The sequence below is a fragment of the Rhineura floridana genome, chromosome 5, assembly GCF_030035675.1.
Source record: "Rhineura floridana isolate rRhiFlo1 chromosome 5, rRhiFlo1.hap2, whole genome shotgun sequence".
NCBI classification, from domain to species: Eukaryota; Metazoa; Chordata; class Lepidosauria; order Squamata; family Rhineuridae; genus Rhineura; species Rhineura floridana.
This window is the reverse complement of record NC_084484.1, coordinates 28,977,462-29,000,601: the sequence shown is the minus strand read 5'-3', so window position 1 is coordinate 29,000,601 and position 23,140 is coordinate 28,977,462. Positions and strand designations below refer to the sequence as shown.

The following is a 23,140-nucleotide window of genomic DNA, read 5'->3' as shown; positions in this document are numbered from 1 at the left end:
TTGAAAGGGGGAAACTGTGGTCTTTGAGATGGTCCATGGACCATCAGGTAATTTTAGTTAATGTTTTTGAATAGCGTACTGAAAGAAATGTCAAAAAACAAAGGCATTGATCACCTATACAAAAACCAAAATGGACCATTCAAGTATTTGACTCAGACTTTCTTATTGCATCTATGAGGCAAAGTGCCATTGTGATACAATGAATTGGACAGTACAGTTTGGATATAGATTCCACAACTTGAAATCCCTGCTTAATTTATATAGCTTTATGCTTGGACAAATAAATTCACAAATACCACATATCAAGACAGTATCAAAACAAAAAATCTGCTAATTCAAGTATTGGGGATGACATTGCTAATAGATTACTTTCAACAGGTTATCAAATTTTTCAATGCTAAGTTGAGATCCAGGAGTAAAATACTGCTAGATTCAATTCTGGAGTAATGTAGCATGGTTCTTGCAGGTCTTTCAAGGGTGTGGACAGCCTAAACCAGCTCCAGGTCTAAGATCCTCCCGCTCTGTTCCTGATAACTTTAATACCCGCTTTCGACCCTATAATCCTGAGGAAAGACCAACAACAGCTGCTGGTACAAGCTTGGACAGACTGGTAAGTAATAACTGTGGTAAAGTGATCTCAACTGCCATTAAAATGAAGGAATTTTTATTTGACCTTCTCCATACCTCTGGATGGTCATAGCTGTTGTGTGAAGTTGCCAGATAAAAATGTGTGATAGTACAAAGAACAGCTGTTTTCTTCTGAAAACAAGGAGCAGTAGAGTAATTCCACTACTGGGATAGTATTAAAATACCGGGACTGGAAATAACAACTGTCTTTCCTGCATACCATTAGGACAGCATAAGGTTTGTGAGTCACGTGTGATCCTTCAAAGCAATTCCCTTGGAAAACACTTTTCTGGTTTTTTCCTCCAGAATGATGAGTGAGGTGCCACACAATGGCAGGCAAAGTCTGTGTTGGTTGGGGAAGTGTGCAGTTTAGCTGTTTCCTAATTTTACGACTTGCAAATCCTTTAAAAAAAAAACCAGAATTTTGGTCAGCTAGAACTATACAAATAATTAATCTTGTTTCATTTTGCCCCTTAACCTTGGCTATGTTAGTTTTTACTTAATAGCTGCCTTGCTTCACCACATGGCTATACACTTTTACACTTCAGCCATGCCCACTTTGGCATGTGGCCCCTAGAGAATTTGCCATGAGGCAATGGATACTGCAAAATTATGCTGAAACCTTGCATACCTCCTTATCCAGCACTTGTCCTAGAACCAAATGAATCTACTGAGCCTGAGCCCAACAGAATGTTGGCATAGCTTTCTGACACCCATAAGTAAAGGTTAGAGTTTGGATAGATGTCTCACTTCAGCTAAGGAGAATCTAAACTGAGAAATTGTTGAAACAGTAGCAGTACAAACTTAACAATTTTATATGGGCTGCTAAAAAAAAGCGCTAAATATTTTAAATGACACAAGACTCACAGACTAATGGAGGATGTGGACTTTCCAATTTACTTCTTTACTTTCATGCTGCTAAATTTGTCTGGATAATGGATTGGCTAAAAGATGAAGATGATTCAACAATTAAAAATATTATACAGCCACGAGAGTGGCTGTATACTCTAGTCAGCATGGATTTTTCGCATTCTGCAGTGTTAAATTGAATATACCCCCATGCCATTCTGATGCTTCCCATAAACTCATTTCAAAACAAAACCTTACAAAACTTATAGCTTTGAACTCAGAAATGCTTGCTTAACAACCCTCTAAATTTTCATGGCAATACACAAAACAGAAGAATCAAGAGTTCTAAGGGTAAAAAGAGAGAAAAACCAGGCCCCTTTTGGACTTTTTTCTCTCAGAGTTCTCATAATTTGTTGAAATTATTTAAAAATCAGTCATGTTCACAGAGTACCTGTAATCCTATTACTGACCTTGCCCCATACTCTGACCTTCATCTTCTGCAGTTTAAAAGTTTTAAAAAATGCCTGGCCAATTTTTAATTAATTTAAGAAATTTAGCATTGAAGTCAATGATAAACCGGGGCATGCTCAGTAAGAATCAATTGTCAGTGTTCTAAAAGCCAGACTCACAGCTGTTTGGCTTGGCTAATCAGGGGGCCACACCCACACCAGACCTTTAGTTCACTTTAGACAGTCATGGCTTCCCCAAGAATCCTGGGAAGTGTGGTTTGTGATGGGTGCTGAGAGGAGACTCCTATTCCCCTGACAGAGCTCCAGTGTCCAGAGTGGTTTAACAGTCAGTTGCTCTGACTGAAACTACACAGAAAGTGGACTGGACTGTGAAAGTCCAATCCAAATTGTGTTTGCATTTTTACACATTTGTAGGGCAGTACAATATCTCAGAGAAGAGGTCAGGTCCTCTGCTCCCCTGGTGCATCACTATAGCTGCCCAATTTCCCTGCTTTTTAAAGTTTGATAGAAATATCTGTTAACTATAGGCACGTTCTTAAACCGCAAGGTTTTTTGCCTATTAGTGAATTGGACAGGCTTTCTATGAAATGCCTTTGCATTCTATCCTCTGGATAACGAAGAAAAGACAATCCTTTTTAAAGTGTCAAAATATTATTATTAATACATTGTTCTCCACATGAGATGAATACCACAGTAAGATTTCACCTTCGCTTTCCCCACTTGCTTCAGTTCTGAGGGATCCAGACTTCAGTCTCAGTTAGACAAGCAGTAAATGTTCACATATGGGGGAAATTATAATATACCATCATCTCATGTAGCTTGATGAGTCAGGAGCTACAGGCACAAATCCAAATGTGCAGCATAGGAATGCATATCTGCGTCTGGATGCTAGCTATCTTTACCAGTGGTGCATGTGGCATTGTGGAGCTGTGGAGCCACCCTCCCAACACTAGCCTCAGTATTGCTTATCTGCATGGGGCTGGGTTGAGGTGGCAGCAAAGGCAAGGCCCACAGGACTGCGTGGCTAGTGGCAGTTGACCTGACCTCACTGCCGCCCTGCCCCATCAAGGTAAGCAGCAGTCATGTCAGTGTTGGGGGGGGGCAGGCCTCACCACATGCACAGCCACTGCAATAGCTATATAAGCCTATTCACATTCTGGTACAACTCATCACTTACCAATACTAACAGCAGACTGAGGCAAGGACTTCACCCTCTCTGCTGTCTCTGTGCAGATGCTTGGTGGTATTTACTGATGCTGAAGGTGGTGTTATCAGAAGCAAGGGGACTTCCCTGTTGTAAGTGCCCCAGATATGTCAGGCCACATACTTTCGCTAAATGTTCTGAAGCATTTTTGGATGAATGAAAAGATGTTTACCACAGATTTCTAAGAGCAGAATACCACAAGTTCAGTACCAAATTTGAAGCTCTTTGATGGCTCTTTAATGGCATTCCTTATAAAAATACTTCAACATTCCAAATAATTATATGCAATTATATAAAATATGTATTTATAGCTTCCTTTTCATTGGGAAAGCGCATAGCTTTTACGTGGAGCTCCCAATTGTCTACAGATATGGAGTTCTCAGTGGTCTTACTTCCAGGCCTTGATCAGCTCCATACCTGTTTAGTTTCAATAATGCTACAGCATCAGGTACTCTCACCTCATTCATTGTCAGTTCCAAATACGTATCTGAGTATGGATACTATCTATACTATCCCCACATTGTTTTCAGTGGAACGTATCTCCAAATACCCACATTCATGTATAACTTTTTTGAGAAGAGATAGCTGGATGTATTAGAAACAAAATATGCTAATAAACAACTATAGATGGTAATAGCTATTATTATCATTATCATTATCATTATTATAATTATTGAGTTGATATCCTGCCCATCCTCCCAAAAGAGACCAAGGTGGCAAACATAAACGAAACACTTTTAACAACAAAAAGAAAAGCATACTAAAAAAAAACAGTTAAAACATTCCAAAACACAATGACAATGAAAAACATTCAAAAATCCAGTTAAAAACATTATAAAACACAGCTAAAAACATTGTATCATCAGTAATCTTCATGTTGCCAAGAACAGTCCTCTTCAGCCATCAAATGCCTGGGTAAACAGGAATGTTTTCAAATTCCTCCTGAAAGTTAATTATGATGGAGACAGGCATGCCTCACTGGGGAGGGCATTCCACAAAGAAGGGAGCCACCACTGAAAAGGCCCTGTCACAGGTAAGCACCAGCCAGGTAATGCTTGGTAGTGGCACCAACAACAACAAGGCCTCACCTACCATCATAGGGTCTGAGATGGTTGATACTGGGGAAGGTGCTCTTTTAGATTCTTGGGTCTCAAGCCATTTAGGGCTTTATATGCTAGTACTAACACCTTGAATTTGACCCAGTAGCTCACTGGTAGCCAGTGTAACGCTTTCAAGACCAGTGACTCATGGTCCCATCAGGCTGCCCCACTTACCAGCCTAGCAGCCACATTCTGCACTAACTGCCGCCTCTGAACCTTCTTCAATGGCAGTCCCACATATAGTGCATTACAGTAGCCTAGACAGGGAGTCACCAAGGTATGAACCACTGAAGGATAAGCACTCCTAGCCACAGAAGCCACTTGGGACTCTAGTGACAAGTTGGAATCTAGGAGTGCTCCCAGACTATGAATCTGTTCCTTCAGAAGGAGTACAATCCCTCCCAGAACAGATTGTATGCCTAATTCTTGGACATGGAAACCACACACCCACAGCATTTCTGTCATCAGGATTCCGCTTCAGTTTCTCTTAGCCTCCATCCAGCTCAAACACCCTTCCAACACATTCACAGCCTCTCCTGATTCAGACTGAATGGAGAGACAGAGCCCTGATGACACCGTGCTCCAAATCCCCGGATGACAGCTCCCAGTGGTTTCATATAGATGTTAAATAGCATAGGAGACAGAATGGACCCTTGTAGGAACCCACAGCCCAAAAGCCATGGAGCTGAGCAACAGTCTCATAGTATTGCTTTCTGATAGCAGCCCTGCAGGTAGAAGTGGTATCAGTGGTATGAATGTCCAAGATTGCAGGGAGGCATACACCCTTTACTTTTTGGGAGCAGGGTCCCAGCCAGGTCTCTATATATGAGCCAATTAGCATGAAAGGTGAAGCATGTTAGCCACTGAGAAGAGTTGTTGTCCATTCATGCTGATTGGAACCAATCAGAGTGAAAGGAGGTTAATTAGCCGCTGAGAAGACTCTTCTCATTAGCTAACACACAGCCTCCCCTTTCATTTTGATTGGTTTCTAGGGACAGAGTCAAAATGGAGAGCAAAGAACAGGGGGGAAGGGGGCATGGTTGTGAGGGGGTGTGGTGTGACTATCATGAAGGGACCCTGCACTTCTGACCCTGCATTACAGAGCAGTACCAGTGCAATACAGTACATCCAATTTCCCCCTCCTTCAGTTCTTCCAGAAGGACACTATGGTCAGTGATGTCAAAAGCTGCTGGGAGATCAAGGAGAACCAACAAGGTGGCATTGTCCCTGTTTCTCTCCCAATAAAAGTCATCAGTCAGGGCCACTAAGGCTGTTTCTGTGCTGAAACTGGGCGGGAAGCCAGTCTGGAATGGATCTAGATAATCTAGATAATCTGCTTTCTCCATGCGTGCCTGTAGCTGGCTGGCCACCATCCTCTCGATCACCTTGCCCAGGAAGGGATTATTAGAGATTGGATGGTAGTTTTCTAAAATCTCTGGAATCCAAGGAGAACTGCTTCAGGAGGAGTTGCATCGCCACATCTTTCAAGGAAGTGGGCATAACTCCCTCCAGTAGTGAGGCATTGACCACTCCCTGGGCCCATCCAGTCAATCCTCTCCTACTAGATTTTTCCAACCCTGATATGCTCACTTTGCTGTCGTGTGTAGGAATGGCTATGTACTCGTACCTCTCTGCGATCAGTTTCGCACCGGGATTTGCACAACCTGCACATGTGCCTGCATTTAGGAACTGCTGAGTCAGGCCTGGCTGGCCCCTGTAAGAATACCACAGATAAAAATAGCAGGCAATAGATGTTAAAGTACACTGCTCACTCTCAGAGTCCAGGCTTCATCTCCCCTTGCTGCTGCTGGGGGTAGGTGGGCACTAGTGCACTTTTTAAATAGTACTTAACCAGGATTAAGAACATAAGAACATAAGAAAAGCCTGCTGGATCAGGCCAGTGGCCCATCTAGTCCAGCATCCTGTTCTCACAGTGGCCAACCAGGTGCCTGGGGGAAGCCCACAAGCAGGACCCGAGTGCAAGAACACTCTCCCTATCTGAGGCTTCCAGCAACTGGTTTTCAGAAGCATGCTGCCTCTGACTAGGGTGGCAGAGCACAGCCATCACAGCTAGTAGCCATTGATAGCCCTATCCTCCATGAATTTGTCTAATCTTCTTTTAAAGCCATCCAAGCTGGTGGCCATTACTGCGTCTTGTGGGAGCAGATTCCATAGTTTAACTATGCGCTGAGTAAAGAAGTACTTCCTTTTGTCTGTCCTGAATCTTCCAACATTCAGCTTCTTTGAATGTCCACGACTTCTAGTATTATGAGAGAGGGAGAAGAACTTTTCTCTATCCACTTTCTCAATGCCATGCATAATTTTATACACTTCTATCATGTCTCCTCTGACCCGCCTTTTCTCTAAACTAAAAAGCCCCAAATGCTGCAATCTTTCCTCGTAAGGGAGTCGCTCCATCCCCTTGATCATTCTGGTTGCCCTCTTCTGAACCGTTTCCAACTCTATAATATCCTTTTTGAGATGAGGCGACCAGAACTGTACACAGTATTCCAAATGCGGCCGCACCATAGATTTATACAACGGCATTATGATATCGGCTGTTTTATTTTCAATACCTTTCCTAATTATCGCTAGCATGGAATTTGCCTTTTTCACAGCTGCCGCACACTGGGTCGACATTTTCATCGTGCTGTCCACTACAACCCCGAGGTCTCTCTCCTGGTCGGTCACCGCCAGTTCAGACCCCATGAGCGTATATGTGAAATTAAGATTTTTTGCTCCAATATGCATAATTTTACACTTGTTTATATTGAATTGCATTTGCCATTTTTCTGCCCATTCACTCAGTTTGGAGAGGTCTTTTTGGAGCTCTTCGCAATCCCTTTTTGTTTTAACAACCCTGAACAATTTAGTGTCATCAGCAAACTTGGCCACTTCACTGCTCACTCCTAATTCTAGGTCATTCATGAACAAGTTGAAAAGTACAGGTCCCAATACCGATCCTTGAGGGACTCCACTTTCTACAGCCCTCCATTGGGAGAACTGTCCGTTTATTCCTACTCTCTGCTTTCTGCTTCTTAACCAATTCCTTATCCACAAGAGGACCTCTCCTCTTATTCCATGACTGCTAAGCTTCCTCAGAAGCCTTTGGTGAGGTACCTTGTCAAACGCTTTTTGAAAGTCTAAGTACACTATGTCCACTGGATCACCTCTATCTATATGCTTGTTGACACTCTCAAAGAATTCTAATAGGTTACTGAGACAGGACTTTCCCTTGCAGAAGCCATGCTGGCTCTGCTTCAGCAAGGCTTGTTCTTCTATGTGCTTAGTTAATCTAGCTTTAATAATACTTTCTACCAGTTTTCCAGGGACAGAAGTTAAGCTAACTGGCCTGTAATTTCCGGGATCCTCTCTGGATCCCTTTTTGAAGATTGGCGTTACATTTGCCACTTTCCAGTCCTCAGGCACGGAGGAGGACCCGAGGGACAAGTTACATATTTTAGTTAGCAGATCAGCAATTTCACATTTGAGTTCTTTGAGAACTCTCGGGTGGATGCCATCCGGGCCCGGTGATTTGTCAGTTTTTATATTGTCCATTAAGCTTAGAACTTCCTCTCTCGTTACCACTATTTGTCTCAGTTCCTCAGAATCCCTTCCTGCAAATGTTAGTTCAGGTTCAGGGATCTGCCCTATATCTTCCACTGTGAAGACAGATGCAAAGAATTCATTTAGCTTCTCTGCAATCTCCTTATTGTTCTTTAGTACACCTTTGACTCCCTTATCATCCAAGGGTCCAATCGTCTCCCTAGATGGTCTCCTGCTTTGAATGTATTTATAGAATTTTTTGTTGTTGGTTTTTATGTTCTTAGCAATGTGCTCCTCAAATTCTTTTTTAGCATCCCTTATTGTCTTCTTGCATTTCTTTTGCCAGAGTTTGTGTTCTTTTTTATTTTCTTCATTCGGACAAGACTTCCATTTTTTGAAGGAAGACTTTTTGCCTCTAAGAGCTTCCTTGACTTTGCTCGTTAACCATGCTGGCATCTTCTTGGCCCTGGCGGTACCTTTTCTGATCTGCGGTATGCACTCCAGTTGAGCTTCTAATATAGTGTTTTTAAACAACTTCCAAGCATTTTCAGGTGATGTGACCCTCTGGACTTTGTTTTTCAGCTTTCTTTTTACCAATCCCCTCATTTTTGTGAAGTTTCCTCTTTTGAAGTCAAATGTGACCGTGTTGGATTTTCTTGGCAATTGGCCAGTTACATGTATGTTTAATTTAATAGCACTGTGGTCACTGCTCCCAATCGGTTCAACAACACTTACATCTCGCACCAGGTCCCGATCCCCACTGAGGATTAAGTCCAGGGTTGCCGTCCCTCTGGTCGGTTCCATGACCAACTGGTCTAGGGAATAGTCATTTAGAATATCTAGAAACTTTGCTTCTTTGTCATGACTGGAACACATATGCAGCCAGTCTATGTCCGGGTAGTTGAAGTCACCCATTACTACCACATTTCCTAGTTTGGATGCTTCCTCAATTTCATATCTCATCTCAAGGTCTCCCTGAGCATTTTGATCAGGGGGACGATAGATCGTTCCCAGTATTAAGTCCCTCCTGGGGCATGGTATCACCACCCACAACGATTCTGTGGAGGAGTCTGCCTCTTTTGGGGTTTCGAGCTTGCTGGATTCAATGCCTTCTTTCACGTATAGAGCGACTCCGCCACCAATACGTCCTTCCCTGTCCTTCTGATATAGTTTATATCCAGGGATAACCGTATCCCACTGGTTTTCTCCATTCCACCAGGTCTCCGTTATGCTCACTATATCAATGCTCTCCTCTAAGACCAAGCACTCCAGTTCTCCCATCTTGGTTCGCAGGCTCCGAGCATTAGCGTACAGGCACTTGTAAGCAGTGTCTCTCTTCAAGTGTCTTTGGCACTTGTGGTTAGGCCTGTGGTAATTTTGCTCTTCTGAATTTATATCCTGTGCCCCTGCTCTCACAATGCCTACTTCTAGGCCTACCCCTTTTAAAATTTCATCATTTCTTTGGTTTTTATCCCAGGATTAATTCACTGTGTTGCATTAATAGAATGACATTTACAAATGCTGGCATTCAAGGCAGAATATTAAGTTATTAAGAATATTATCTGTTATTTAGTAGTCCCCTTCACATGCATCCATTCCATATCAAAGACACGGGCAGAAGGTAGATTGGGATCTTCGGGTAGATATCCAGCTGATTTGCAGTAGACCAGCAAGTGTTTCTGGCTCCCCATAATTTAACCATTGAAACAAGAAAAAAACTTATTTCCGCCTACATTAGGTCCCTGAAATTAAGACCACCTGAGGGGAAAACAGAATAGATTTTGTGTGTGAGCTCAAGTTCCAGTACTGAAAATGAATTTGTGTCCTGAGGATGTGTTCAGGTGTACCCCATACTCCACATCTGTGTCAGCTTCCTGAACCACTATTTTGGACCTGGATCCATTTTGCAGACCTCAGGGTTCTAGTGAAAGACAAAGTAGATTCATCAATCCAAAAATCTGCCCACCCCTGCTGTATCAGATAGACTCTTCTGGGACACCATCTGACTCCACCCTCCCATTTCTTCAGGCCTCTCTTGTGCTTTTTCCCAATAGGCTGCTGCTACTCACCCAACCACCTGTTCCCTGGGCCCAACTAAACATTTTACCACCCTATTCAAATACTGCTGGGCTCCATGGACCGCAGCCTGCCTTCCTGTGAGGTCAGCTTTTAAGCCTGTCTTAGTGGTTAAGGTGTTGGACTACGACCTGGGAGACCAGGGTTTGAATCCCCACACAGCCATGAAGCTCACTGGGTGACCTTGGGCCAGTCACTGCCTCTCAGCCTCAGACAGAAGCAATGGTAAACCCCCTCTGAATACCGCTTACCATGAAAACCCTATTCATAGGGTCACCATAAGTCGGAATCGACTTGAAGGCAGTCCATTTACATTTTCACATGCAGCAGAAATGCAATGCACCATAGGAACTGCTCTCCATAGGACTCTGCAATCACAGAAGTGCGGGCCCCTCATGTCTCCAATTGTACAGCCGCACATGGAAAGATCATTCCTGGTGTCCAATGTTAAAGGGGTGTGCTTTTCACCCACGTGTGAGAGAGCACTTCTCCCTTTCCACCTATTTTGCCTGAAGCATTTTACCAGTGAGGGTGCTATCAGAAAGCTGAGAGAGATGGGAACCTAAGAGACTCTGTTTAGGGGACTTATGATGATTCACCTGGAAGAAATACCTCCAAATAGTTCATCCTGTCCCTTCACAGAAAAGCAGCAAAGGAAAAGTGTATTGTTAAGGACCGTTATGATAGTAGCAACAGCCAGTAGGCCAGGGATTGGTGTTGTTGGAGTCCAGTTCCCATCAGCCTCAGCCAGCATGGCCAATGGTCAGGAATGATGGGAGGTGGAGACCAACAAGCTCTGGAGAGCAACAGTTTACCCATCTCTGATCGACTGGCTGCTGCTGCTGCTGCTATCATATTAGGCCAATTTTCTCCCTTTCCGTGATTTGAACTCCAAAACACAAATCCATGCTGCAGATTTAAAACGTTACCACAATTTGCAATACATTTCACAGTAGTCATAATATATTACTCTTAAGATGAAATGGTGAGAACGGCTTTTCAACAGATAGATCCATTTCTGTCCACGAGAAAATTGAATATGCCTACAACTGAAATAAGTAATCCCGAGCCTGTCACATTAAAGTGCAATCACTCCAGCTCCCAATTAACTTTACAATACATTCATTTTTACAGCTCCTCTCATAATTAAAGAAGCACTTATTGTTGTTAAGTGTCCATATGCATAATGCATCTTCCCTCGCTAAAGTTTAATTAAGAATTTCACATTTCAAACAAACTGGGGCACAAAACTTCTTTTATAACGACATTAAACATATGAAACAGTACCATGGCAATCAGTGCCTTCAACCATAGTGTATTCTTTTTTTGTCCCTTCAGACAAAAAAAAATGTGGGTTTTTTTTGACAGACACTCCCTTCTAGAGGAATCCTTTTCAAGTACTTTTATTAAAGACTATTCCATACTGACTCTTTACATCCAAAATATAAAAGTGATGCTGCTGTATATAGAACATAAAAACAGCTCTTTACTTTCATTGTGAAAGACTACATATTTTCTCCTCTCATTTTTAAAGTGTTTGCTAACTCTGCAGCCTATTCAAAAAGTTTGGATATGCAGAGTTACAATGCTTTATTACAAATGTATGTATGTATTTATTTATTTACTAGATTTATATCCCTCCCTTTCTCCCAGTAGGAGCCCAGGGCAGCAAATATGTGTAAATATTAAAAGGATTCATTAAACTTATATGTATTAGCTATCCGTATACACTACACTTAAAAAAAGGTCACAAGTAGTATGGTGCTGGTATCATCAGTTTACACACACAAGCATATCAGATTTTGAGGAATAAAACAGAACCAGGGAGCTGGAGGTGGTTTTGAACCCAACCGGTCCAACTTCCTGCTCACTGCAGAAGATCCAGAGCAAGTCCATCTCCAAAAGATAGCCATCTTTTGCAGTGAGCAGCCTCTGGTTGAAGATCTCTGTCATAATATTATCTATCTATCTATCTGTCTGTCTGTCTGTCTGTCTGTCTGTCTGTCTGTCTATCTATCTATCTATCTATCTATCTATCTATCATGTGCACACATATATTCAGCTTTGCATTTGTAAAAACAATAAATCAACTAGCATTTCCCATGGTTTGCAATGATATGAGATGCAATAATTTTCCATGGAAACACATATTTCAGTATTTTAAACACAGGAGCAGATAGCCAGCCACTGTTCGGTCATGTCTCTCCTGCTAATTATGAACATGGAATTTTCAATTTGCAGAGTGAGTTACAAGTTTTTGATTGGAGGATTCTTAGGGTGGGGACCATGGCAAAATAATAATAATGAATCAATCTGAAATCCTGGGTTTTCAGATTCGCATACTGATAACCTGCCTTTCAATCTGAGAAATGTGTAAGAAATCAGGCTTATGTGCATTTAGCTAATACTAATGTATGTCTGAATGTGCAGTTGCAATCACATTGCTGAACTGAACTAGGTTTGGATGAATTGGGAATGTTTCCTCATTGAGACCCACTGCATCTGGGATAGAGAACCTGTGGTCCTCCAGATGTTGTTAGACTACAACTCCCATCATCCCTATGATCACAGGCCATTCTGGCTGGCTGGCTGGCTGATGGGAGTTTAAATCCAAGAGTCAAACCTTGGAATATGAGTCCAAGGCCCACAGGTTTCCCATCCCTGCACTACCTGTTACCCTAGCCTGCAGCAGCACTGGGGCCATTGGGCTGGATTCAGACATAGTCACACTTAGAATAGACCCACTGATTTCTGTCCCATTGATGTTAACAGGTCTACTCTTAGCACTACATATGGAGCCAACCCATTTTTAAAAAAAAATACTTCCGGGAAACTTAAATAAAGGCAAAATATGTAACTAGCGCAGTAATACAATAATACATTTCTTACATACAGATAATTTATTTTAGTCATCTCCCCTTTTTTAATTAAATCTGTAAATAAGCTGTGAAATGAGGATTCAGGTGTTTTACATCTCCACCAGGAACATTTTCTTTAAAAAAACCCAACCCTTTAAATATGGTTTTCCTCGTTCTACAGCAAAGTGAATAGGTATTTTAAAAAACTGAAACACACTATTGTACAGGCTAAGTACAATAACTTATCTGTGTATTTTGCCAGGCAGGAGTCAGCTAACCATTTGTAAATTCATAAGACAGACCGACAAACTGGGGGTAACCGATGGCTTGAAGCTGTGCTACTTACTAGCAGCTTGGCTCCACAATCATTTTAGAGCAACTCATGCCTGCCTTTACTAAGGATTTGCAATAGCTATATTGGGGGCTGGTCCTAGGTGTCAGAAACGTGAGGAAATCTCGGCATAAATAAGGCAGCCTGTCCTGTGCTTTCCCATTAACGTGCAGTGACAAATTTTGCTTGGTGTGACTCTGCCAGATTCTTTTCTGCATTTCTGCAGAAACAGCAGGCAGATGACCAAGCCTCCCGCTTAGCCATATGGTACAGCTAACAGTTATTCCCATTATTTCCTGGATAGCTTAGGAATGGAAAAGCCATGCGTCGCTATTCACATTTGTTTATTTTATTTATATATATATTTATAGAACTGGTACACTGAGCTACATACAATATATTCTTTTATTTTACCAGGCAGGAGTTGGCTAACCATTTGTAAATTCATAAGACAGGCCAACAAATTGGGGGATAACTTACGGCTTGAAGCTATGGATGACGCTTCATCCAAAAATGGCAGTATACATAAGGGCTTAAAATCTACAATACAATATTAAACCAGCATAAAACATTAAACAGCAATATGATAAAACTGAGAGGAAAAAACTAGCCAACCGTTTGGATAACACAATAATTCAAGATGCTTAGGCAAATAAAAAGGTGCCAGAAAAAATACAGTGTTGGTGCCAGGCATGCCTCCCTTGAGAGAGCATTCCATAGTTGGGACGTGACCATGGAAAAAGCCCTCTCTTCTGTAAATGCATTTCTCCAATAGATGGAACATGGAGAAAGGCCTCCTCGATTAGCGTAATACACCTGCAGCTTCATATGAGAGGAGGCGCTCCTTCAGATATTTGGGGCCCAAGTTGTTTTGGGCTTTAAAGATCAAAACCAGCACCTTGAATTTAGCTGGATATTGAATAGGCAGCAAGTGCAGTTCCTTCAGAACTGATGTAATGTGGGTCCATCTAGATAAACTAACCAGAATTATGTATGAGTTGAAGATTTCAAATCATTTTCAAGAGCAAACCATTTCATTTTGAAGAGCAACTAAGGCATTATAGTAATGTAACCTGGAGGTTACCGGAGCATGGCTTACTATGGCCAAATTATCGCTATTCAGATAAGGCTACCACTGACAAACCAACCAAAGCTTGTAAAAGATACTCTGAGCCTCTAAAGCAGCCTTTCCCAACCAGTGTGCCTCCAGATGTTGTTGGACCACAATTCCCATCTTTCCTGACCATTGGCAATGCTGGCTGAGGCTGATGGGAGTTGTGGTCCAACAACATCTGGAGGCACACTGGTTGGGAAAGGCTGCTCTAAAGCCACTCAGGGCTCTAGCAACACCCCCAAGCTGTGCATCTGCTCCTTCAGGTGGCTGCAACCCCATCCAGAACATGTAGTACATCAACTTCTCAGACCAGGAAATCATCAACCCACAGTGCCTCTGTCTTCTCAGGATTCACCTTCAAATTATTGGCCCTCATCAAGTTCGGATAGCAATTCAGCACCTCCACTGCCTCACCTGACTCTAGTGACAAAGGGAAATAGAGCTGAGTGACCTCACCCAGCAATTTCATATCGATGTTGAAAAGTATGGGGTATGGTGGTGGTGAAAATATTGTGGAAGTTTGCAGGATGCCACAGTTCAAATGTCAAAGGGCTGAGCAGAAATCCCCCAATGCTACTTTCCAAAACTGATCCTGCAAGTAAAAGTGGGATCACTGTGTCTCCAAACCTACAGAGCCAGTGTAGCAAGATATCATGGTTGGAGGTATCAAATGTCGCTGAGAGATCAACAAGAATCAATAGAAGTACATTCCCCATCTCTCTCCCAACAGACATCATCTATGAGGGCAAGCAAGGCTGTTTCAATGCTGCACCCCAGCCTAAACCCAGAATGAAATGGGTCTAGATAATCAATTTAATCCAACAGCACCTGGAGTGGAGCCTCCACCCAACTGGGCAATCATCATTACAATATTCCAGTTCAAGTGAGGATTTCTTCAGAATTCTCTCACAACCACCTTCAAGGTGGCCAAGACCAGTCCCTTTCTCAATGAGGCATTTATTACCTCCTGGACCCACCCAAGAGTTTGATTCAAGAAGCCAAGATGGGCAAGGGTAAGAATCCAGGGGGTTGGGCAAACTCCAAGCATCTTGTCCACATCCTCAGGCTGCAACACCAGAAACTGATCCTACAGAATCAGACCAAATGATGCTCTGGATACCTTCTCTGGAACAGTATCAATGACGGAATCTAGGTCAGAGCTATCTTCAAAATGAACTTTTCCCAGCAAGCCTTCAGGGGTTCCAGCATATCCTCCCTAGTGTCGAGATGTCAAAGCCCCTTCACCTCTCAAAAAAGTTGGTAAGATTTGTTTTGCTACCCACACTGCCACAAAGTAGGCTTAATAACGTTCACTTACTTGGGTCAGATCATAGTTCCTCTGTGACTGGAATTTATTATCCACTTTTCTATGCAAAAAAAATGTTCAGAGTGATATGTAAAGGTATAATACATTTAATTACAACCAATAATTTTAAAAATACTATTAGCTTTTTTAGTGTTAAGAACAGCTACACAATAGCAACAATATTTATTCTGTCCCAATCAATAAATTATCTGTGGTTGAGAAAAGCCTTCAAAAATAATAAAAAACCTTTGCTGTCAGTTGAAATTATAAGTGGTGGTTGCCTAGTGGATCTCCCTGGGCTGGGAATGCAGACTATGAGGCTACAACAGACAAGGCCCTGCTCTGCATCCAAACTAATTTAAACTCTCACATGCAGCAAGGATAAGTTTAGAGAATTCGCTGGATGGGGAGGTATAAATGGAGAAGGGCTCTTTACAGTGAAAATGTCCCAAACTGATTAGGACTTTAAACTCATACCTTCAAGTGGGCCAAGAAGCAAATTGGAAGCTTGGGCAGGGGAATAAAAACTGGTGTAAATAATTGCTGTAATGCTTTTGTCAATAGATGGGCTGTAACATTCTGCACTAGCTGAAGCTTCTGAGGCATCTCAGAAGGACAACCTGACACAGATTGCAACAGGCAATGGGGAGATTATCAGTTTATGGATGAAGGTTGAAATAAGGGTCACACCTGGCCAAAGCAGTTAAAGCTGATGATATCTGTTAAAATCAGAGCAAACATTTGAGAGGTAGAGGCAGGAGAGCTAGAGATCTTGCTTCTGCTTTTTTAAAAATAAATTAAATTAAATTAAAAAAATAATTATTAGTTTTAATACTGAGAAATAACACCTGTCCTCCTGTTTTTCCTTAGATCTTTACCTATCAACTTAAATGTCTTCATGGTAGAAACTTTTCGTCCTGACTTTCATTCTTCTAGCATGTGCTTGCTGATAGTGCAGTCATACACTCTGTTTAATGTCCCAATGAGCACATCAATGGAGCATCAGTGGCCATACCTGCTGGTCCCACCTCCACAACCTAAATATATTCAAAGTCCCATTTGTGCAAGAGTGTATGCATGTGCAACGTCATGTGTATGGAGCCATACCTTCCATAATTGTAGGGTATGGCTCATACAGAGACTCTTATCACAGTCCATTTCTTCTATCTACAAAGCAGATGGGAGGTTACAAAGCTCAGTGTTAGAAAAATATGCTTTGTAGCAGACAGATTAAAGGGACCATTCAACACTGAATCAGTTGATGCTAAGATTTCTGAAGCCATTATGAAGAAAATAGTATGCACATCACAGCAAAGGTATCAAACACACTCTTGCTACTAAATGCTTCAACTAGATAGCAAATTGGACTGTGTTTCTTTAAAAACTTGATTGCTTTTCCCTAAAATATTATGTATAATCTAATTAATCTGATGTCTGGGACTGATGGGGATTGTAGCCCAAAAATCAGGAGGGCACCAGGTTGGGGAAGGCTGGTCTAATTCCTCTGACCATGAAGGCTTCATTTTAGCCCTTATGGTGGAATGACTTATTTTTTATGATCATACAAGCCATTTCCTGTGTTCTTATGAGAGTTCAAAAGCCAAGAAGCTTACCTCTCAAACTCCAAATAGTACCTGTTCCCGTCACAATGAATAGGCTGAAACCAGAATCTCCCACATTAATGTTTAGTCATGCAATGCTGTTGGTCCTAGGCATAGCATGATGTAAAGAGCTGAAGCTAACGAGGCCTGGATATGGTCAGTAAATTGATCGGAGGCCACTTGGGAATTACTATATCACCTTGCATTCCACTATGAAAGAAAAGTGGGATATAAATGTAATACATTAAAAAAAAAAACCTGATATATAGAGAGTAATAGACTACAAAGCAGTTTTATATTTCAGTGGAGAAATACAGTTATCACATGACTATATTGCTAGGGATTCATCCTTAGATAGCAGCATAGGACAATCTGAACTAGTTCCAGCCAGTGTGAATGAGTGAAAGTCAAACAGTCAGAGTTCTACTTGAAGCAGACGAAAACAACAAGAAATTGATTGCAACTAAACCAGAAAAGGACAAAAATAAACACAAGGGCTTTGGAAGAAAACTGCCTTTGAGGTCTCCCTGATAATACACTACAAAATCATTTTGTATTGATTTATCATAACACACTCCAAAACAAAGGAATGTGGAGTGATTAAAATGGAGTGAGAGATGCCGCTGCTGTCATCAAAGCATCAGTCTTTGACAGAATGTCACCTTTTTAAAAAAAAACAAAAAGTGTGTATGTATGTGTGCATGTAAAATAGTCATATATGTTTATGGTGGACTAAAAGTTGAGACACACATGTTCCTTTACTGAGATCTGAGTTTCCAAAACTGCTTGCATCTCCGATATAAATTAGTGCATTGCTCCAAATTTATTTCCATTAAGGTCTTAAACAAGAAGCACCTGATATTATTATTCTAAAAATCTGCCTCCCTCCATTCTTTGATAACTTTGGTAGGATCAGAAAAATAAAACAATAAAGATAATTTCATGGTGAAAGGACAGGAAATTTATGAATACTATTATTACATTTCTGAGAGTTTATATTCCATAGCTTTTTAGCATTAGCCTTATAGTAAAGTTAAAATGTGCACTTAAAATATTTTTTAAAAAGCTGAAAATGGTACAAAGGTGGCTTAAGGCTAATTGGATATGTGTATATTGTCACCCATACCATGCATAATTAAACAAATCCCATTCATTGTGGTTTGCTGATGCTGATACATTATCTTCTTTGCAGCTGTCTACTTTCTATAACCTAATGCTTTGTCTTGAATTATTATTTTTTCTTTCCTTTTTGCTTCCCAGAGGGCTATCTGGAGGACAATGCAACATGGTGTAAGCTCTGGTATTCTTATTCTTGACTTTCATATCCATTCACTTGTTTCTGATTTTACTGTGCAAACTACATCGAGTATCATCTATGACACGTTCCCATTTCTTTCCTGCAAAAATGAGTTCATATTCCACTGTTCAGAAATCTTACTACTTGGAATAGATTATTCAGGTTCTTTTCATCACCCCTTGCTTCCCAGAGTGATTTTAATCTAAGTCAATGTTTTCAAACTTCTAATGACTGAATTAACTTTTTTCTTCTGCATTAAAATTTGAAGAGCACTTCAGTCTTAACAGCTATAAACATTTTCTTTTATATTGTGTAAATATTATACACACACCCTTTTCAGGGCCTAACAAGATGCAGTGCCATTCCCTCAGTTAGCAATTATGTGAATGGCTTTTTAAAAAATACATGCCGACATGGAGGTTCTGATCCTGATTGGGACCCTGGTGTGGGGCATAGGGGGGCTTTAACCCTTTGACCCCTACTGTGGCCCAAACCTCCATGTATGCAATTTTCTTTTTTAAAAGCCATTCACACACACACAAGCCATTCACGCAATTGCTCATCTAGTTTGGCCCTCAGATGAGTCCATCCCCTAGGTTAATTTGGATTCTAGATTTGCCTCTATACAATCCAAGTTGTGTAGATTCCGCTCTTTAAATTAAATTAGAAATGACTGTGTGAAGTAAAGCTTATTCTGAGCAAGCCCCCAGAGTAAAATTTCAGATTTAGGATGCTTGGGAGATAGTTCAGTAAGCTCCAAAGGCACTCTCCTGGGTACATATTTACTGTATATTTTTACAGTACATTTTAAATATGTATTTACATATTTACTGTAAAAGAAAGTAATAGTGGTATTTAGTCTATATTATTTTTAATGCATCATAATAACTATAACAATGTTATCAACACAGGACTTTTTTGAACAATGGGATATGCACCTTTGACTTGCATACACATGCCCGTTTAAATTATTGTAGTAATCATCTCTCAGTGTTCATAACCAGTGTGCATTTCTGAGCTGGACAGAAAGAAATAAGGGCCATAACAACAATGGAGTCTGAAATACAGATAGCTTCTCCTCATTTTCCATAAGGATTCAGTCAGGGAATGCCAGAGCAAGCAATTCATACATTTCCCCTACTTATGAAAAATGATTTCCTGATCTCCTGTACTGCCTTTTCCTGATGACTACTTTTCCTATTTTACCAGGGGTTATGGAATAGAATCTGTCCATCGTGTAGTCCCACCCAAGGGAACATAACATATCCTCTGGCTAGGTTTATGCAGTCAGGTGACTTTCATTATTGGAACGTCAGCAGAGAAACTACGTTGGTGCTTAATTCTAAACACTGGTTTAGTTGATGTCAGACTCCAAAACTTCTTCAGCTTGTTTAGTGGGGCTGGGAAAGAACCATAACAGAGATATTCCTTAATGGCATCCACTTAGCTAGACATTTCTTCATCCGTTCCATTGTCAGGCTGGGAGGAAGTGCATTGTGTATTAAGAGGGAATGGATGTGAGTCAGCTGCCTGGCACACATCAGCCAGCACACTTTTCTAGACAGAATATGATTAATCAGTATGCACTCATGGTAATCCTCCAGCCAGTTTTAATATATTGTTAGCTGGTGTATCACTATGGAACAACAACAACAACAACAACAAGGATTTCTGTAGTACAGTTGCTTAAACCTGCAGATATTCAGTAAGTCTGAGGCAGGAAGTATATTAATACTCTAAATATACATTTTGTTTCTCGAGCATTTGCAGAATATAAAGCAGACGAAATTCATATTTAATGAATGCAAATAATATCTGGTATCTTTAACACCACAGGACATATACAGTATTTTCCACAATTCTTCTTCATAGGTGTAGCTAGATGTAAATACTTAATATGTTAAAGGAGCAAGACCTCATATGATATCAGCCACACCTCCAAGGCAGAAAATAACAGGTTCAAAGGCTTAGCAAAGGAGCCTATGACGTCAACGTGTCAATATCTTCATGTCACCAGGGTGCTAAGCTTCTGTAGGTGCCATTTCCTCATGAGTCAAATGGAAGTCATCAAGGATGAGATCACAGCAGAGGAGCTGATCTCATTCAAAACATACAGCTTCTGTTTACCACCCTCAATTTTCAGGATCTGTTCTGTTTGTAAGCAACAATTATGGGGATGAGTACATCTTAAAATGCTCTTCATAAAATGTAGCACCTGTGGTCATGATTAATCATTGATGTACTTTTTAAATGTAAAAAAGTGATTCCTAATCTTTATCCTGTTCTTCCTTGCAACAGAGCCTCTGAGATAGGCCACTGTGCTGTTCCAAAGAGGAACAGATGCTGGTAGAACATAGCTTGCCCATTCAAATGAGTCATGGACAAATGTGGCATTTCAATTTTGGTCTCCGAAACAGAAGGCTAACATTAGCCTACTTGAACTCTGCCCAACATCTAGTTTTGTGTGTGTGTGTGTGTGTGTGTGTGTGTGTTCTGTTTGATGTAATATGTTCTGTCTGCCCTAGTGCCTGAGGTACACACAGGTGATACAGCATTGGGAGTGACAAGGATGAGACCCAGGATTGGTGATAGGTGGCTTCAGTACAGCTCTCACTAACAGTCTGTGTAAATTAGAAGGCCGAAACGTTTTGGTATTACAATAAAAACCTCTGTTTTGTTAATCACAATTACATGCATTATAAAGCCACAAGAGTGGCTGTATACTACAGTATAGCCAGTGTGGTACTATAGCCAGTGTGGATTTTTCACATTCCGCAATGTTAAATTGAAAATACCCCCATGCCATTCTGATGCTTCCCATAAGCTCATTTCAAAACAAAACCTTACAAAACTTATAGCCCTGAATTCAGAAAGGCTTGCTCAACAACACTCTCAATCTTCATGGCGATACACAAAACAGTCAGAGAGAATCGAGAGTTCAAAGTCTAAAAAGAGACAAAAAACACCCGGAGCCCTTTTGGACTTTTTTCTCTCGGAGTTCTCATAATCTGTTGAAATTCATTAAAATTCAGCCATGTTCACAGAGTACCTGTAGTCCTAACACTGACCTTGCCCCATACTCTGACCTTCATATTCTGCAGTTTAAAAGTTTAAAAAATGCCTGGCTGATTTTTAATTAATTTAATAAATTTTGGCTGGCACCCTATGATAATGCGGGGCATGCTCAGTAAGAACCAACTGTCAGAGTTCTAAATGTCAGACTCACAGCTGCTGGGCTTGCCTAATCAGGGGGCCACACCCACACCAGACTTTGATTTCATGAGAGACAGTCATGGCTTCCCTTAGAGAATCCTGGGAAGTGTAGTTTGTGAAGGGTGCTGAGAGGAGACTCCTGTTCCACTGACAGAGCTCCAGCGGCCAGACTGGTTTAACAGTCAGCCACTCTGATTGAAGGTCTGTGAGGGGAACAAGGCATCTCCTAGCAACTCTCAGCACACTTCACTAACTACACTTCCCAGGATTCTTTGAGAGAAGCCATGACTGTCCAAAGTGAAATAAAGGCCTGGTGTGGATGTGGCCAGGGACAGCTTTGGTTTACATTTGGGTGGGAGGCTACATGTGCCTGCAATAGAATAAAAGGTGGGGGAAACACTGAAAAGCAATTATACTGTTCACAATGTTTTCCTTTTGGAAAGGAATGGGGCTTCCCTTCTGCCCAGTGCCCACCCACCTAATCTCCTCCCCCTCCCCTCCCTGCCCCTCCCCCAGGTCAGTGTTGGACTATGACCTGGGAGACCAGGGTTCAAATCCCCACACAGCCATGAAGCTCACTGGGTGACCTTGGGCCAGTCACTGCCTCTCAGCCTCAGAGGAAGGCAATGGTAAAACCACCTCTGAAAACCATTTACCATGAAAACCCTATTCACAGGGTCAACATAAGTCAGGATCGACTGGAAGGCAGTGCATTTCCATTTTCAAACATAAATCCCATTGAACTCAAAAAGTATGCAAACGATCAAACCCACCCTCCCTTCTCCTCCCTCCTATCCCCTCCCTCTTGCCCCTTCCCTCCCCCTTCCTTTTTCCCTCCCTCTCCATCCCCATCCCCTTCCAATACCCTCCTTCCCCCTCCTCCCCCTTCCCTTCCTCCTCCCCATGATCAGATTTACCTATCCTTACCATGATTGCATAGGAGTAAATCTCATTGAACTCAATAAGCATGCAAATGATCAGACCTGCTTTTCCCCTCCTTCCCCTCTCTTCTCCCTTCCTCCTCCCCTCCCCTCTTCCTTCTTCTCCCACCCCTGCCCACTCCAGCCCTAACCCGCTACCCCCCTGGTCAGTTTTACCTATCCTAAGAATGATTGCACGGGAGTAAATTGCACCGAATTCAATAAACATGTAAATGATCAAACCTGTCCTTCTCCTCCCCTCCCCCTCCTGCCTGCTCCCATCCCAGTCCTCCCCTCTGCATTTCCTCCCCTCCCTCCTCCTCCCCCTCCCCTCCCATCCCCTGTGGTCAGTTTCACCTATCCTAAGCATGATTGCAGGGGAGTAAATCCCACTGAACTCAATAAGCATGCGAATGATCAATCCATTCTCAGCAAACTTGCACAGGATCCCATTTCTTACCTCCCAGATTAAAAAGCAGAGAAATTCACTAATAGGCAAAAAACCTTGCACATGTTGTTACCAAATTCTTGCAAGATACACAGGAAGTGGATTGGACTGTGAAAGACCAACCCAAATTGTGTTTGCATTTTGACAACTTTGTAGGGCAGTCCAATATCTCAGAGAGGA

General features: G+C 41.6%; 1 protein-coding gene across 1 annotated transcript in view; it reads left to right on the top strand.

Annotated features, from left to right (window-relative positions):
* Window positions 1–23,140, top strand: part of GPC6 (glypican 6) — a 1,220,950-nt gene that overhangs the window by 1,113,178 nt on the left and 84,632 nt on the right. The window contains exon 6 of the mRNA XM_061630112.1: window positions 467–610. Within this exon, the coding sequence (XP_061486096.1) occupies window positions 467–610 (144 nt within the window). The remainder of the gene's footprint in view (window positions 1–466; window positions 611–23,140) is intronic.